The following is an 18,846-nucleotide window of genomic DNA, read 5'->3' on the forward strand; positions in this document are numbered from 1 at the left end:
GAGTGCCCTGAAAACGTTTTCCCTCTCCTCCTTGAGATGGGATTCCACCCTTAAATTATAATTCATAGATTTGCATTGGGAGCCGTTTCTTTGGTACGCGGATGCAGAGTTGCACGATCATCATTATGATGCCGGCGGAATTGGCTTTGGTGAGCATGCCGGAGTTTGTTGCTCTGTCTTCCCACTTGACTTTGAGCCTGCAGAGACACTACTGATAGGAAATTCTCCAGCGCCTCAGCGATGCCATCCTGCGGAGGGATGGTGACGACAACAACAATGTCGACGAAAGCCTTTATCCGCAATGGCGGCACCTCCAACCGCGGCATTCACATTTGTTTTCCCTATAACGCCAATGCTGCCTAGAACTACCAATAATCACATCCGCGAGGAACATGTCAAAGCAAAACTATGCTTCCCGCGGCGTCAAAACTCAAAAAATGTGGCGAAAAGCTGATCTTCTGGGTTTCCTGACAGAAAATGCTCCCATCCCACTGCTACCCATGCGGCCCAACCCCGTCAAGATTCAACCCGATGGAATAATGAGACCTGGTCGACCTTCGCATAAAATCTTCAAAACCAACAAAAGCCGAGATACGTTCAGTGTGGATACAAGGAGAAACTTAATACCGTGCATTAAGAAGATTGTCTGTCGTATTACTGAGCTGAAAAGGGACCATGAAAATGAGGGACAATAATTTTTTTTCCAATGATGACGCAATTTAGCGTGGCCAATCCACCTACCCTGCACATCTTTTTGGGTTGTGGGGGTGAGACACACACAGACACAGGGAGAATGTGCAAACTCCACACCGACCAGATCCCGGGGCTGGGATCGAACCCGGGTCCACGGCGCCGTGAGGCAGCAGTGCTAACCAATGCGCCACCGAGCCGCCCTAGAAGGACAATAATTTGACTTAATATTGATCTTTAACCACCTCACAATTACAAGTGCCAGTATGAATCTTTCCTCGTGACATTCCAGCTGTCTCCCTGACCCCTCAGGATCAGCTGGTGGACACGTGTATGGTGTGTGTCATCTGCTGTTAGGTACCAGGTTGAATCTAACTATGTAATTGTTCAGTACAATCCCAGTACGTCCAATATACGATCGGACAGGCATACGAATTAGGAGCAGGAGGAGGCCATTCAGCCCTCGAGCCTATCCCGCCATTCAACAAAATCACCTGATTATGGTCTCAACTCCACATTCCGTCGATCTTCGATAAATCTTTGACTCCCTTGTTAGTCAAGAATCAACCTGCCTCCACCTTAAAGATATTCAATGACCCTGTCTCCGGCTCTCTCTAGCTGCCACTCTCTGCCTTCGTACTCTGCGATGAGTTTGCAATGCCACCTTCCCAAGCCAGTGTTAAGTGTGCTTGAGGATGGAGAACTGAAACCAGGTACCTCCACGGGGGGGGGGGGGGGGGGGGGGGGGGGGGGGAGTACAGCCACCTCGCACCGCTCTCTCACACACACTGGCAGAAACCCGCAAGTAGTTCTTCTGCCAGGGTAGGCTTCACTCACAGCTGGTGACAGTAGTAGAGAAGAAATTTTAAAGAATGGCACCAACAAAGATCGCCAACGTTTGTTGTACAACCTTACAATTTTCTATCTGCATTACAATACAGAATCACAAAGAGCGAGAGATATGATGGGCAGCATCTGGCCTGTGCTGAAATAACAAGCAGTGGTTCCTCTTGTCAAGTTGGGTTCAGGTTGATCAATAGCCTACAGCACTGTATGTAACTAGCACCATTCACAATGCACACAGTCTATGAGTATAACTGCAGGCTACAAGCTGAAAACTTGGCCCACAATGTGACAAACTGTGACAGTGAGATTGCCTCCATGCTGGACAATCCTTCCCCTACCAGGTTTCCATTCCCCTGGATCAGAGCTACCATTATTCAGACGGTTGCAGACATCGTAGAGTCTCAGTCCATTCATCCATGAGGAAGACAAGGGTAGTCACGGGACAAATCCGTCAGAAACAGGAACGTCACAGGACATGTATCGATACTGTGAAGGCCCATGTGTCTTTGGGGATAAAAAATCCATGTATAATATGGGCTTATGGTCCCCTTTTAAACTACGTTTCTCAAAGAGTTGATTTCTGATGAAGCACCTAGTTTTCTAGCAAATGATCATGCGACCAAGTCACCTGGGAGGTAAACAATTGATTATCAAAGAGACAACAACAGGTTAATTAAAGCAGTGAGTAGATTGTGAGTGTGGCTCTAGTCTCGAGTAGGGCTTTTCGTTTATAGAACAATCTGGCCTCGGAATAAGGAGCATCTCTTTCCGTCAGAGTTTATTTGAAATTCAGTGTGCTGAGTTCAAACCTCTTGTTGACTGAAGGACTGCTAACAGTGAGTTAGACTTCTGGGATAACCAAGCTGAGGAGGGGCAGAGATGCAGGGCTCCAGAGTTAAAGAATAGTAGAGCCAGGAGAGTTCTGAACCAAAGTGGCAATGCTAAAGATGATAGAAACACCAATGTCAAAAAGAAGTCTACAACCGTGGGACTGTTGGAGGAAACTTGAAGGGGAAACCTTGCAGGAAGTAAGTGGAAGGCCCAAGAAATCTCAAACCTTATACAAATCTTTGACACAATACTCAGATCAAGTGGTTAATCTTGCATATTTTGATGAGTATCCAATTTGTGTTTTGGGGTTGCAAGTCAAATGAGTGCAGAACAAAGAACCAAGAACAAAGAAATGTACAGCACAGGAACAGGCCCTTTGGCCCTCCAAGCCTGTGCCGACCATGCTGCCCGACTAAACTACAATCTTCTACACTTCCTGGGTCCGTATCCCTCTATTTCCATCCTATTCATGTATTTGTCAAGATGCCCCTTAAATGTCACGATCGTCCCTGCTTCCACCTCCTCCTCCGGCAGCGAGTTCCAGGCACCCACTACCCTCTGTGTAAAAAACTTGCCTCGTACATCTACTCTAAACCTTGCCCTTCTCACCTTAAACCTATGCCCCCTAGTAATTGACCCCTCTACCCTGGGGAAAAGCCTCTGTCTACCCACTCTGTCTATGCCCCTCATCATTTTGTAGACCTCTATCAGGTCGCCCCTCAACCTCCGTCGTTCCAGTGAGAACAAACCAAGTTTATTCAACCGCTCCTCATAGCTAATGCCCTCCATACCAGGCAACATTCTCGTAAATCTCTTCTGCACCCTCTCTAAAGCCTCCACATCCTTCTGGTAGTGTGGCGACCAGAATTGAACACTATACTCCAAGTGTGGCCTAACTAAGGTTCTATACAGCTGCAACATGACTTGCCAATTCTTATACTCAATGCCCCGGCCAATGAAGGCAAGCATGCCGTATGCCTTCTTGACTACCTTCTCCACCTGTGTTGCCCCTTTCAGTGACCTGTGGACCTGTACACCTAGATCTCTCTGACTTTCAATACTCTTGAGGGTTCTTCCATTCACTGTATATTCCCTACCTGCATTAGACATTCCAAAATGCATTACCTCACATTTGTCCGGATTAAACTCCATCTGCCATCTCTCCACCCAAGTCTCCAAACAATCTAAATTCTGCTGTATCCTCTGACAGTCCTCATCGCTATCTGCTATTCCACCAGCCTTTGTGTCGTCTGCAAACTTACTAATCACACCAGTTACATTTTCCTCCAAATCATTTATATATACGACAAACAGCAAAGGTCCCAGCACTGATCCCTGCGGAACACCACTGGTCACAGCCCTCCAATTAGAAAAGCATCCTTCCATTGCTACTCTCTGCCTTCTATGACCTAGCCAGTTCTGTATCCACATTGCCAGCTCACCCCTGATCCCATGCGACTTCACCTTTTGTACTAGTCTACCATGAGGGACCTTGTCAAAGGCCTTACTGAAGTCCATATAGACAACATCCACTGCCCGACCTGCATCAATCATCTTTGTGACCTCCTCGGAAAACTCTATCAAGTTAGTGAGACACGACCTCCCCTTCACAAAACCATGCTGCCTCTCACTAATACGTCCATTTGCTTCCAAATGGGAGTAGATACTGTCTCGAAGAATTCTCTCCAGTAATTTCCCTACCACTGACATAAGGCTCACCGGCCTGTAGTTCCCTGGATTATCCTTGCTACCCTTCTTAAACAGAGGAACAACATTTGCTATTCTCCAGCCCTCCGGGACATCACCTGAAGACAGTGAGGATCCAAAGATTTCTGTCAAGGCCTCAGCAATTTCCTCTCTAGCCTCCTTCAGTATTCTGGGGTAGATCCCATCAGGACCTGGGGACTTATCTACCTTAATATTTTTCAAGAGGCCCACCACCTCGTCTTTTTGGATCTCAATGTGACCCAGGCTATCTACACGCCCTTCTCCAAACTCAACATCTACCAATTCCTTCTCTTTGGTGAATACTGATGCAAAGTATACATTTAGTACCTCGCCCATTTCCTCTGGCTCCACACATAGATTGCCTTGCCTGTCCTTCAGTGGGCCAACCCTTTCCCTGGCTACCCTCTTGCTTTTTATGTACGTGTAAAAAGCCTTGGGATTTTCCTTAACCCTATTTGCCAATGACTTTTCGTGACCCCTTCTAGCCCTCCTGACTCCTTGCTTAAGTTCCTTCCTACTTTCCTTATATTCCGCACAGGCTTCGTCTGTTCCCAGCCTTTTAGCCCTGACAAATGCCTCCTTTTTCTTTTTGACGAGGCCTACAATATCTCTCATTATCCAAGGTTCCCAAAAATTGCCATATTTATCCTTCTTCCTCACAGGAACATGCCGGTCCTGAATTCCTTTCAACTGACACTTGAAAGCCTCCCACATGTCAGATGTTGATTTACCCTCAAACATCCGCCCCCAATCTAGGTACTTCAGTTCCCGCCTAATATTGTTATAATTAGCCTTCCCCCAATTTAGCACATTTCACCCTAGGACCACTCTTATCCTTGTCCACCAGCACTTTAAAACTTACTGAATTGTGGTCACTGTTCCCGAAATGCTCCCCACTGAAACTTCTACCACCTGGCCGGGCTCATTCCCCAATACCAGGTCCAGTACCGCCCCTTCCCTAGTTGGACGGTCTACATATTGTTTTAAGAAGCCCTCCTGGATGCTCCTTACAAACTCTGCCCTGTCTAAGCCCCTGGCACTAAGTGAGTCCCAGTCAATATTGGGGAAGTTGAAGTCTCCCATCACCACAACCTTGTTGTTTTTACTCTTTTCCAAAATCTGTCTACCTATCTGCTCCTCTATCTCCCGCTGGCTGTTGGGAGGCCTGTAGTAAACCCCCAACATTGTGACTGCACCCTTCTTATTCCTGATCTCTACCCATATAGCCTCACTGCCCTCTGAGGTGTCCTCCCGTAGTACAGCTGTGATATCCTCCCTAACCAGTAGCGCAACTGCACCACCCCTTTTACATCCCCCTCTATCCCGCCTGAAACATATAAATCCTGGAACGTTTAGCTGCCAATCCTGCCTGAGGGAAATTTGAGTTAAGAAGTTCACTTTGGAAAAGAAGTAACTGTGCTCAGAGTACCTTTAATATCTTTAATGTGAATGACTATTTAAGATAGCGTGTAGATATGAATATTAATGTTCTTTTATTGTTGTTCAGTAAAATTCTTTTGTTTTAAACCGTTAACCTTGTGGCTTCATTCTTTAATTAAATATTTGGTCTCCTGGCTTCTTAAAACATATGAATAAATATGTTCCTGGCTTTTACCGAGATGATAACAATATGTTTCCACCCTGCCTTTTCCTTATCATAATAGCTATCGCCAAACACATTGGGAACTCACGGGATTATTAGAAAATCACTACAGTGCAGAAGGAGGCCATTCGGCCCATTGAATCTGCCCCAACCGTCCGAAAGAGCACCCTACCTAAGTCCATGACCCCACCCTTTCCCCGTAACCACACCAAACACCTTTTGGACACTAAGGGGCAATTTTAGCACGGCCAATCCACCTAACCTGCACATCTTTGGACTGTGGGAGGAAACCGGAGCACCCGGAGGAAACCCACACAGACACGGGGAGAATGTGCAAACTCCACACAGACAATCACCCAAGGCTGGAATTGAACCCGGGCCCCTGGCGCTGCGAGACAGCTGTGCTAACCATTTTGCCACCCTATTCTATGTCTATTCGAGTATTTTCAATCAAGCTGAACTGGTACTGCTCAAGAAATAAATTTCCCTGTCAACCCGTCAGGAAGGTGTGATTGAATAATCAATTAATCATATTGTATCTCAATGCAACTTCAGTTATTCTATCATTGGCTTTGTTGGAAAACATGCCAGAACATTTGAGTAGAACAGGGTAACAACATTTCACAGTTCTCCAGTAGACAGAATATTAAGTTACTGAGGAGATCTATTTCATACCTCGAATAATCCTTTAGCTACAGTGAGGTGGGGTCTGTATTTACAAAGAGGCCTGTCTGGGTTTACCAGCAGTCGTGCGAGGTAAGGTTTTCCTTTCCGATCTGTTGTATCTGAGCTATTCACAGGTCAGCCCGTCTGCCACTGCTGGATATTGTCTGTTACTGTCAGGCGACAGAGGCGCTGTAATGAATTGCACTCAAAAGGTGGGATAGTGTTACAAGTGCAATGGAGCAAAACCCTTTCTTTTCTTAAAAAACAGAAGGTTTAAGCAGCCCTTGCTCTAGGCGCACGGTCAAGCACGTCGTGGAACCAAAGAAACTTGAACTTGGGTGGCTTGGGCTAGCCAGTTCACGAGCTGTGCCTGAGGCAAGGTCTGAGATAATGGTGTCTGCAACCAGCTGAGTTGACAGAATGACATCATTTTAGGAGGACTAACAAGACAAGGGGATACACAATGAACGGTAGGATCCTAGGAAGTACAGAAGACCAGGGAGACCTTGATGTGCATGCTCATAGGTCTCCGGAGATAGCAGGACAGGTAGATGAGGTGGTTAAGAAGGCTTATGGGATTCCTGCTTTTATTAGCTGAGGCATAGAATATAAGCAGCACGGTGGCATTGTAGGGCAGCACGGTAGCATTGTGGATAGCACAATTGCTTCACAGCACCAGGGTCCCAGGTTCGATTCCTGCTTGGGTCACTGTCTGTGCGGAGTCTGCACATCCTCCCCGTGTGTGCGTGGGTTTCCTCCGGGTGCTCCGGTTTCCTCCCACAGTCCAAAGATGTGCAGGTTAGGTGGATTGGCCATGATAAATTGCCCTTAGTGTCCAAAATTGCCCTTAGTGTTGGGTGGGGTTACTGGGTTATGGGGATAGGGTGGAGGTGTTGACCTTGGGTAGGGTGCTCTTTCCAAGAGCCAGTGCAGACCCGATGGGCCGAATGGCCTCCTTCTGCACTGTAAATTCTATGATAAGAGCAGGGAGGTTATGATGGAGCTGTATAGAATGCTCACTAGGCCACAGCTAGAGTTCTGTATGCAGTGCTGGTCTCACACTATAGGAAGGATGCGATTGCACTGGAGAGGGTGCAGAGGAGATTCACCAGGATGTTACCTGGGCTGGAACGTTTCGGCTATCAAGAGAGGCTGGTTGTTGTTGTTGGAGCAGAGGAGGCTGAGATTGAGGTGTACAAATTTATGAGGGACTTATTGAGGGTAGATAGGAAGAAACCGTATGCCTTAGTAAAGGAATCAATAACCAGGGGGCATAGATTTAAGGTAAGGGGTAGAATACTTTGAGGGGATGTGAGGAAAATCTTTTCACCCGGAGGGTGGTGGGAATCTGGGACTCGCTGCCTGAAAGGGTGGTAGAGGCGGGAACCCTCATAACATTTAAGAAGCATTTAGATGAGTAGTTACTACGCCGTAGCATGCAAGGCTATGGACCAAATGCTGGAAAATGGGATTGGAATAGATAGGTGCTTGATGGCCAGTGTGGATCGGTGGGTCAAAGACCCTCTTTCTGTGCCGTAAGGCTCTATGACCCTCACAATCAAGAAAAGTCAGCTACCAATGGTGAAATCCAAGGTCCGGCACTGCTACCTTGAGGGGCCGAGAACCCGGGTTATATCCAGTGACGGATGAAAGGGCAGGGCTCAAAATTAACAAATGTGCCTGGGGAGTGATGTCTGTGCACAATTGTGCTGCCTTCACACTCATAGTCTTTCCGCCGTTAATTATTTTTCACGGGTCAGCAGCTGTGTGGGGGAAACCCACGCAGAGACAGGGAGAACGTGCAGACTCTGCACAGACGGTCACCCGAGGCCGGAATCGAACCGGGGTCCCTGGCGCACTGAGGCAGCCGTGCTAACCACTGTGCTACCCTGCCGACAGCTGCGGACAGATGGGATCCAATCATCAGATGGGCATGATAATGGGATCGGAAATAAATGTCGCTACAATTGAGGGGAAGTTATCGTGTGCATGTTACAGGGAGAGAGAGAGAGAAAAAGTAGCTGCAAATTGATAATATGCACACTTAAGGCATTCTGTAGTGTTGCAGCTTCCAGAGGCTTGACACATCAAGCTGTGGTAAAGATGCCTTCCTCTGCTGCAACTGTTTCACAGCTTGAATAAGGCAGATGCTGACATTTGGAAATAAAATAATATCAAGAGCAAATCCCGTCGCCCGATCACATCTCCAACAATCTTGTTCTCCCAGTCACCATTAGGCATTCTGTCAGAACCAGACCTTCTGACAGAGTCGCTGTTACCTGTCTCCCCGCCCATTGTAAATTGATGATTTCCAGGTGATTTTGCGTGAGGGTGAATGTGAGAGGGTGAGGGAGTGTGAGTGAGGACTGAGGCGTGAGCGCAATCTCAGTCAGAACGCCATCTCGGTCACGCAGATACCTTACCATGGCTTATTTTACTGCGTTAACAGTTTATGTGGTGCTGTGGGACCGTTACTGAATTACATGCCTCATTCCGTTTACTCCCCCCAATGCTTGGCTGCTGGAGATTGTGGTACACATTCCATGCAGATTATATAGCCAAGTGTAGAAAAGCGATTCATTTTTTTTTTCAATGAAGCCAGATTCAAGTTAGACTTCTCATCCATGCATGGCAAATAGAAACTCAATGTATGTAACAAATCTAAGATATGCAAATAGATAAAGTTGAATCATTTGTTTTGGAGCATGTGCAAATAGAATTATTGCTTATCATGGATTCTACTCACCAAGTGCAGCACTGTGACACAGTGGTGAGCACTGTCGCCTCATCGGGCCAGGGACCAGGGTTCGATTGCGGCCTTGGCTGACTACCTGTGCGGAGTCTGCACGTCCTCCCCGTGTGTGCGTGGGTTTCCTCCGGGTGCACCGGTTTTCTCCCACAGTCCAAAGATGTGCAGGTTAGGTGGGTTGGCCGCGCTAAATTGCCCCTTAGTGTCCAAAGGTTAGGTGGGGTTATGGGGATAGGGCGGGGGAGTGGTCCAAGGTAGGGCGCTATTTGAGAGGGTCGGTGGAGACTCAATGGGCCAAATGGCTTCCTTCTGCACTGTAGGGAAATCCTTACAGTGCAGAAGGAGACCATTCGGTCCATTGAGTCCGCACTGACCCTCTGAAAAAGCACCCTAACCTAGTCCCAATCCCCCACCCTATCCTTGTAACCCCATCCAACCTTTGGACACTAAGGGGCAATTTAGCACGGCCAACCCACCTAACCTGCACATCTTTGGACTGTGGGAGGAAACCAGAACACCCGGAGGAAACCCACGCACACACGGGGAGAACGTGCAGACTCCGCACAGACAGTGACCTAAGGCCGGATTTAACCCTGTGAGGCAGCAGTGCTAACCACTGTGCCACTCCTATGAAGGAATGTATGAAGTGAAAAAGCCCCAATCCCGATTCAAATACTTTAGGGGTCAATTGGTATCTGAAAAAATGCCACTTTCAAGGGGATGTCTTAAATATCATTTGCTGCTGTCAGTGGGAAATAATAATATAATAATCTTTTTATTGTCACAAGTACGAAGTTACTGTGAAAAGCTCCTAGTCACCACATTCCGGTGCCTGTTCGGGTAAGCCGGTACGGGAATTGAACACGCGCTGCTCGCCTAGTTCTGCGTTACAAACCAGCTGTCTAGCCCACTGAGCTAAATCGGGCCATAATGCGGCATTTATACCGGCTGCAGATAGACTGTTCGGAGTCTGCTTCTACGATGATTCCTTCTGTAAAGTGTGCCAAAGATCAGGCAGTGACTGTATTCAGCTGTGATGCCCCTTATAGTTCAATAGCCTATTGAGTTACAGTTTCCAACCTTCAATAAAGTAACAGGTTCCTACAATGCTTCGCTGGTTCAGGCAGAAGTTGACACCAAACCAAACATGGGAGATATCAGAACAGGCGATCAAGAGGTTTTGCAAAGAGCTAGGTCCGTCGAAGAGACCTTGAAGGAGAGAGAGAGAAAGTTGGGGAGGATTCAGGGAGGAAATTCAGAGCTTAGGGCCTGGAGAGCTGAAGGCCAGGTTTGTGCAGAGCTCTCAGAGGGTTGCAACAGCAACAAGCTATGTTTTTGGAACACTCTTGACATCATAACGTGTCCCAGGTGCGTCACAGGACTGCTATTGGACTAAAATACGACGCCAAGCCAAATAAAGAGGTATTAGGTCTGATAACCAAAATCTTGGTATAAACCATGTGAAGGAGCGTCTCAAAGGAGGAAAGCAAGGTGGAGAGTTGTAGGGAGGGCAGTTGAGACTTTGGGCCTAGGAAACGAAAGGTACAGCCCGCAACGGTGAAGCGATTAAATTGCTCAAGGTGTGCTTGCAGAGGTTCACGAGATAGGCCAAGGCCAAGGTGGGAATTTAACACAAGGAGAGAAACTTTAAAATCAGGATGTTGTTGGAATGGAAGTCAGTGTAGGTCGGCGAATGCAGGGTGGAGCGGGATACAAATTGGGAACAGTGTTTTGGATGAGCTCAAGTTTATGGAGGGCAGAAGATGTCTGGCTTGCCAGAAGAGCAGCGGAAGAATCGAGTCTGGAGGTGACGGAATCATAAACAAGAGTTTTGTCAGCAGTTGCTCTGAGGCATGGGCCACAGAACCATAGAGTGCAGAAGGAGGCCAATCAGCCCATCGAGTCTGCACCGGCCCTTGGAAAGAGCACTCTACCTGAGCCCTCTCCCCCGCCATGTCCCCACCTTAACTTTGGACACTAAGGGGTCATTTTTATCATGGCCAATCCAACAAACCAGTACAGTCCAAAGATGTGCAGGTTAGGTGGATTGGCCATGCTAAATTGCCCTTAGTGTCCAAAGGGGTTGGATGGGGGTGCTGGGTTACGGGTATGGGGCGGAGGTGTGGGCTTAAGTGGGTGCTCTTTCCAAGGGTTGGTGCAGACTCGATGGGCCGAATGGCCTCCTTCTGCACTGTAAATTCTATGTCTATCTTTGGACTCAGTAAGAAGTCTTACAACACCAGGTTAAAGTCCAACAGATTTGTTTCGAATCACTAGCTTTCGGAGCGTAGCTCCTTACTCATTCACCTGAGGAAGGAGTGGTGCTCCGAAAGCTAGTGATTCAAAACAAACCTGTTGGACTTTAACCTGGTGTTGTAAGACTTCTTACTCTGCCAATCCCAGCCCAATGCCGGCATCTCTTTGGACTGTGGGAGGAAACTGGAGCACCCGGAGGAAACCCACGCAGACACGGGGAGAATGTGCAAACTCCACACTCGAGGCCAGAATTGAACCCAGGTCCTCCAACAGGCAATCACTCGAGGCCACAATTGAACCCAGGTCCCTGGCACTGTGAGGGACTACATTCAAAATTATACTGCTTGAAAACAACTTCTGTTGTTTTACACGCAGTAAGAAAATAGGAACGGAAATTAATAGGGATAAAATTTGGACTGAACTGACTGTAGAGTGAACCAATGCACTGTAAACACAGGTTAGAACACAATAAAGAGAAGTTTGAAACAGAGAAAATAGGCCCCTCGAACTTGCTCCGCCATTCAATACGATCACAGCCGATCCTCTATTCACCGTCGCTCTCCCGCCCATTCTCCAAACCCTTTGACACATTTCATGTCAAGAAATCTATTTCCTTCTTAAATATATTCAGTAAGTTGGCCTCCACAGCCTTCTGTGGTAGAGAATTCCACAGGCTCACCAAGTGAAGAAATGTTTCCTCATGTCAGTCCTAATGGCCGGCCTGGAATCCTGAGAATGTGACCCCTTGTTCTAGAAACAACCCCCCCCCCCCCCCCCCCCCACCCCACTCCCCGCCATGACAGGGGGAACCTCAGCCCCGCATCTAGTCTGTCCACCCCTATCAGAATTTTATACATTTCAGTGAGATCCCCTTTCATTCTTCTATACTCGAGTGAATACGGGCCCAGTCGACCCAACCTCACCTCATACGGCAATTCTGCCGTCCCAGGAATCAGTCTGGTGAATCTTCGCTGCACTCCCTGTGTGACAAGTATAAGTGTGGGTTTAAGTAAGTAGGGTGCTCGTTCCAAGGGCCGGTGCAGACTCGATGGGCTGAACGGCCGCCTTCGGCTGGTTTAGCACACTGGGCTAAATCGCTGGCTTTGAAAGCAGACCAACAAGGCAGGCCAGCAGCATGGTTCAATTCCCGTACCAGCCTCCCCAAACAGGCGCCGGAATGTGGCGGCTAGGGGCTTTTCACAGTAACTTCATTTAAAGCCTACTTGTGACAATAAGCGATTTTCATTTCATTTCTGCACTGTAGGGATTCTATTCCATCGCTTCCTAGACAAGGAGACCAAAACTGCACACAATACTCCAGCTGCAGTCTCACCATGTCCCGTACCGCTGCAATAAGACATCTCTGATCACGCATCAAAGTGGAAATGACCATTGTTGCGTGGCTGATTTTCCGAAGTACTTTACAATCACAGAAATACCCTTCTTTGTTCACAAAATTAATATTCTTAAAATCCACTATAATTTAAATTGCCATTTTGATTGAGATTGAAAATTCATGCGAATATATAGATGCTAATGAACCCTCAGGAAGGAACTGTAACGCAATGATGAGGGAATAGTTGCAATCACTGTTTACTTAACACTTAACATTCCTTGAATAAATATTGAGTGCTCTAACGAGTGGATTAAACAGTGTCCCTCATTTTTCATGTTACTCAAATACACAGGAAGCAGTGCAGACGTAATCTACAATTACACATAGTTTCATTAAAGAGTGGCTTCCAGTTCCACCCCTCCACCTGAACTGAAGGTATTTCTGTTTTTTTGTTTAAAAAAGCCTTTATATCTGAACAAGGGAACCCAGGAGAAGATTAGGATGAGGACCTCTTCTCTTCCCCTCTGTGCCGAGCCTAAACTCAGTAACCCTCTCAAAGAGTTCGACCAGGAAGAATTGGATTTGTTTATTGTCGCGTGTACCGAGGTACAGTGCAAAGTATTTTCTGCGTGCAGCTGAAACAGATCATTTAGTACATGAAAAGAAAATACCTAATAGGGCAACACAAGGGACACAACGTAAATACATAGACACCGGCATCGGGTGAAGCATACAGGAATGTAATACTACTCAATAGAGATCACATCAGTCCATAAGTCCACAAGAGGGTTGTTTAGGAGTCTGGTAACAGCGGGGAAGAAGCTGTTTGTGCGTGTTCGCAGACTTTTGTATCTCCTGCCCGATGGAAGAAGTTGGAAGAGTGAGTAAGCCGGGTGGCAGGGGTTTTTGATTATGCTGCCCGCTTTCCCAAGGCAGCGGGAGGTGAAGAAGGATTTGCATTTCTATAGCACCCCCCTCACAGCCTCCGAGCTTTACAGCCAATGAAGTACTTTTTAAGGGTGGGCACTGTTGCAACCAATTTGTGCACAGTAAGATTCCACAAACAGCGCTGGGACAATGCCCACGATAATTTGTTTTTATGGAATCGGTCAGGAAGACCTTCCCCGCTCGTCTTGTAAGTAGTGCCGGCGGATCGTTTGCGCAAATCCGAGAGGGCAGTCAGGGCCATGGTTTATCATGTCAACTAAGGGACGGCAACTCTGACAGTGCAGCACTCCCTCGCTGCTGCTCACTGGAGTGTCAGCTTAGAATTGTGTGCTCCACTGCCTGAGTCGGATGCCTCAGAAATTGCTTTGTAGTTAGTTGGTTACTGTAGCACAATCAATCACTCACGAGACGAGATGGGATGAGAAGGAGTCGAACGATGGCTTTATTACGCAGACTTATTCCCCAGCAGCACAGTTACAGAATGCGGCTGCTGGGAGGACCCGGGCTCTTATACTCCGCCTTACTGGGTGGAGCCAGTCGGCGGCTGATCCAATCGGGATCCAGTGTCTATCCACCAACAGCCTCTTGGCATCCCAGGGTACCTTAATACGCTTAATACATACCACCACAGTTACTAACTATGAATCTGGAATCACCCAGAGTGTAAACACCGAACATGGTTCCTCTGGGCTACCCAACTCTTCATTGGGTCTTCACCTAATCCATCAGGCAAATCACTGAAGCAATATGGCGCCAGGAAGCAGAGATGTACAGAGACTGACATTTCATCCGTTCACCTGTCAATAATTTTGTCCCGAAAGATATTCCCCACCTCAGCGTGGTGTGGGTCCCGGGGTGCTGGATGCTTCCCCGTGTCCCACGCAAGTGGCTATCATCCATGTCGGAGCCTCAACAGTGAGTGATAATGGGCTATTCAATAGGGGAAGACTTGAGGATTTCCAGATGGTGATCTGCAGGGAAAAATGGTGAGTCTTTTCTTTTCCCCAGCTTTGTGCTCAGTTGTAGCACCTGTACTAGAGTGGAGTGGAGGCCGAGACGGACCCAGCCATAATCGTATTGAATGGCGGAACAGGCTTGAGGGGTTGAATTCCTACTGTTACCTACCTGACTGAACCAACACCGCAGCTCCCCATTGCTCCTTATCATCCTGATTGACTTTTATGACTGTCACAATGATAGCGGCGTACTCCTGTCTTATATCCTTTGGCATTTTTATTTGACCTCATTCTCAGTGCCCTTCTCCTTCCCCAAAGTCATCCGTAGAATAGAATCTCTACAGTGCAGAAGGAGGCCATTCAGCCCACCAGGTTGGCACCAACCCTCTGAACGAGCTCCCTACCTAGGCTCAATCCCCCCCATCCCTGTCACTCCACCTGACCGACTCATCGCTGGACACTAAGCAGCAATTTATCATGGCCAATCCACCCAACCTGCATATCTTTAGACGGTGGGAGGAAACCGGAGGAAACCCACGCAGCCACGGGGAGAACGTGCAAACTCCACACAGGCAGTCACCCGAGGCCGGAGGCGAACTCTAGTCCCTGGCGCTGAGAGGCAGCAGTGCTGACCACTCTGCCACTGTGTCAACGTGCCGCCCCGTTGACACACTTTCATCCTCAGCTGTTATGTCCCCCCCCCCCCCCCCCGACGGATTGCACCCAGATCCTCTCCACTGCTGATCCCGGGAAGGGGGCATCGCGGCACTGAAGGATCTGAAAGGAATCAGAAGAATTCCACAGGATGGGGTGACTGGTCAATCCCTTGGAGCAGGTGACAAGTGTGGCACTGAAGGGTGAAGCTGGGAATGGGACTGGTCTGTGCCTGCGAATGCCCATAACCAGGCGCTGGGGCTGTACCACTAGCTGCCGACAGGAAATGGGGGTGGGCCTGGCACTTAGGGGACCAAGAGTTCAGTGTGGGTCCTTGCTGGGTCCACAACCTACCGCACCAGAGGCGAGTGAACACATGAAACTGAGTTTTCCTAAAGTACGCAACATCCGAGGCCATTAGGGTCGGGGTGGGCGGGGTTAGTGGACAAGGTCAGACAGACAGATAGTCAAGACGCAAGCGTCAAATAGGTGTTTGCATGTTTGATGCAGAACCCAGGTTCCGGGTGACGGAAGCAGATAACAACCAACTCTGGATGGCTATACTCCGGGAGATTTCACCACATGACCTCTGAACACCACTCACCCCACTACCAAACTCTGACCACTGATTGGCCAACTCCGTCCTTCTTGGAGGAAATTGGAAAGAAAATAATCATTTCTGACGTGCAATTTGATGCATCTTGGCTGGTCTGAACAGCACTCTGATCCCATCTCTAACATGTTCCTTTAAAAAAAATGTTTTAAGTACCCAATTATTTTTTTCCCCCCAATTAGGGGGGCAATTTAGTGTAGTCAATACCCTGCAGATCTTTGGGTTGTGGGAGCGAAATCCACGCAGACATGGGGAGAATGCGCAAACTCCACACGGATGGTGACCCAGGGCCGGGATCGAACCCGGGTCTTCGGCGCCGTGAGGCAGCAGTGCTAACCACTGCGCCACCTCGCTGCCCCCTCTAATACATTCCAAACTAATAAGCTGGCGTAATAAAAAAAAACATTTAAAAAAAAAAGCCGGATACCCCCATGGATATTTTCCCAGATTAGCCACAGGTATCCTCAACTGATCTTTAACTCCTGGAGATTTTAGGGAAATCCTGGAGGGTTGGCAACTCCCTAGTTACAGTGGCATTGGCTGTCTCAGGTGTCAGAGAATGGGGGTCTCCTTGGGAGAGGGGATTAACCCCACTCCCCCTCTCCCCAAAGCCTGGTGTGAATTGGATGATCAGTGCAGGTTGATGTTTTGAGCTGGAGTCAGCAATACCACACTGTCGTCTGCCGCGTTGCAAACAGGCAGGCTCCCAGAACGAATATGCACAGCTGCCACTTGAGCCGGGGACAGGTAGGGTTACGAAAGTCGTTCCCCTGTATGAAATCACCCCACAGCCTGCATGCAGTTGGCTGATCATACCGGAGGGTGAGAGAGACACTTCACTGGGAGGAGATTCATTCTGCGCTGGCTGGTTGAATTCAAAGCCAGCCTGTTAGCCCTGCAGCTATTAGGAACGGCATCTGCTAACTAACGCGTACTGAATTTCCCCCGTGGGCTCCCCCCCTCCTTCAAAGCCAGGAGGCAATAATTAATAAGCGACCGGATTCAATGGGGAAATTGACATGGGGGGATTTCGCTTGCAACAGACAGAGGAAAGGACAGACAAGTGAAAGCACATGTGGCTGCCTCTTGGCAACATTACAATCCACTCCCTCCACAATTGATTAGCTGAGCCTGCCTGCAGTTTGGATTGTGTGCAGTAATTGCCATTGATGAGTTGGACTGCACATCCCTGAGAACTGAGAGAGAGCAAGGCTGAAGAGTACATGATCTCCAGGGACTCTACCAAGCGGGGTGGGGGGGAAAGAGGTGAAATTGAAGGTAGGGCTGGATGAAAGATCCCTTGCTGTGTGCAGAAGCCTGGGATAATGCTGGACTGGAGGGCCCCAACCTTGGCAGCAGGGCTGCCTGGACGTAGACGCTGCTACACGTGTGAATACCTCTCCGGGTGAACACTGGACCCTGACAATGACATCCCCGGAGTGACTCCCCGAGTGGATCAGCAACATGGGACAGTGCTGCTGTTGCAGAAAGGGGCTCAAGCCTCCTCAGCAGCTAAGAGGTACCTAACCTTAAGTTTAAAACTCTCCCACTTGCTTAACGAGTTAAAAGAGCAAGAGTATCACTGACACTGCATTGCATGGCATAGATCATTGCTTTTTTAAAAAAAAATGCGTTCTGGTTTACTGAGCTGTTCATGGCACCCGAAAATGAATCTATTGAGAAATGTTTGTGAATCGAGTTTAGTAGAGTTCAAAGGTTTTCCCAGCATTGAGGTGAGCTCATTAAATAAATGCCTTATCATCCCAGAGGTTGCACTCATTAATGTGTCACCGGGATTCAGGATGTCTGTGCCCAAGGAGGTATTTTAACTGTCTTTGCAAAATAAAAATGTTTGGCATTGTCTGATCCAGTGCTTCAGCCGGGATTGCCCATTGTGTCACAGCCAAGAGCCTTCAGGAAAACCAAGCAGTGATTCTTTATCCATCCCCATCACCCCATTTATAAAAATAAATCTGCTTCTCATGAACCATAACCCCCTGACCTTGGCTGAGCTGAAACAGAAGTTCCTCGCCTCAGCTTTGCAGCCAATAGCAAAATCAAAGCAGCTTTTATTAAATCCCCATCTGTGATTTTTCTTTTTTTATGCTTCCTTGGGGTATTTGTGTGATTTTTTTTTTGTGTTGCTGCAATCTGTGAATTAATTGCATGGTTCCCTTAAGGTACTGTGTGGACCCAGGTTGCGTTGGGCTTTTGTGCACCCACATATGAGTGATGATGTTCGACTCACCATCACAGGCACATCAAGAACGGTGCAGGAAAGGAGGCAGGCTCAGAAAGGGAAAATGACTTGCCACCACCCTGAATCCACAGTTCCAACAGTTGCCCACGTTTAACCTGCAACTCAAATGTAGCCGACATGAAGATGGCACAGCGGTTAACACTGCTACCTCGCAGTGCCTGGGACCCGGGTTCAATTCCAGCCTTGTGTGGAGTTTGCACGTTCTCCCCGTGTCTGCGTGGGTTTCCTCCCGGGTGCTCCGGTTTCCTCCCACAGTCGGTTAGGTGAGGTTACAGGGGTTGGGTCGGGGAATGGGCCTAGGGGTAGAGTGTTCGTTCAATGGCACAGTGGTTAGCACTGCTGCCTCACGGCGCCGAGGTCCCAGGTTCGATCCCATCTCTGGGTCACCACAACCCAAAGATGCGCAGGGTAGGTGGATTGGCCATGCTAAATTGCCCCTTAATTGGAAAAAATGAATTGGGTACTCTAAATGGAAAAAAAAAGTGTTCTTTCAGAGGATCAGTGTGGGCCCGATGGGCCGAATGGTCTCCTTGTGGACTGTAGGAATTCTATGATTCTAAAATCATAGAATTTATGATTGTACCTCGTTTCACCCCAACAAGCGACTAACTACTCTCCAAAATCTGCCTGAGCACACTGATCCCTGATGACCATAAATTAGAGGGATTCAGCCAATTCCTTTTCCGCACCGCTTCCATTCTGACCTTCTG

At 48.1% G+C, this 18,846-nt stretch overlaps 1 protein-coding gene and 1 long non-coding RNA gene across 4 annotated transcripts in view; one reads left to right on the plus strand and one right to left on the minus strand.

The window, feature by feature from the left end:
• Positions 1 to 18,846, plus strand: part of arhgap22a (Rho GTPase activating protein 22a) — a 385,586-nt gene that overhangs the window by 121,638 nt on the left and 245,102 nt on the right. For 2 of the 3 annotated variants that reach the window (XM_072491735.1, XM_072491737.1), the window contains exon 1: positions 16,646 to 17,395. The exons of the other annotated variant lie outside the window; for it this stretch is intronic. In XM_072491735.1, coding sequence (XP_072347836.1) covers positions 17,341 to 17,395 — 55 coding nt within the window. In that variant the 5' untranslated portion in view covers positions 16,646 to 17,340. Of the gene's footprint in view, positions 1 to 16,645; positions 17,396 to 18,846 lie in introns of those variants that run through there. 3 annotated transcript variants of the gene reach the window in all.
• The window catches only part of LOC140403619 (uncharacterized), a 64,431-nt gene that overhangs the window by 22,463 nt on the left and 23,122 nt on the right, over positions 1 to 18,846 (minus strand). The gene's annotated exons all lie outside the window — the stretch shown is intronic.

Source organism: Scyliorhinus torazame, chromosome 28 (genome assembly GCF_047496885.1).
Source record: "Scyliorhinus torazame isolate Kashiwa2021f chromosome 28, sScyTor2.1, whole genome shotgun sequence".
Lineage (NCBI taxonomy): Eukaryota > Metazoa > Chordata > Chondrichthyes > Carcharhiniformes > Scyliorhinidae > Scyliorhinus > Scyliorhinus torazame.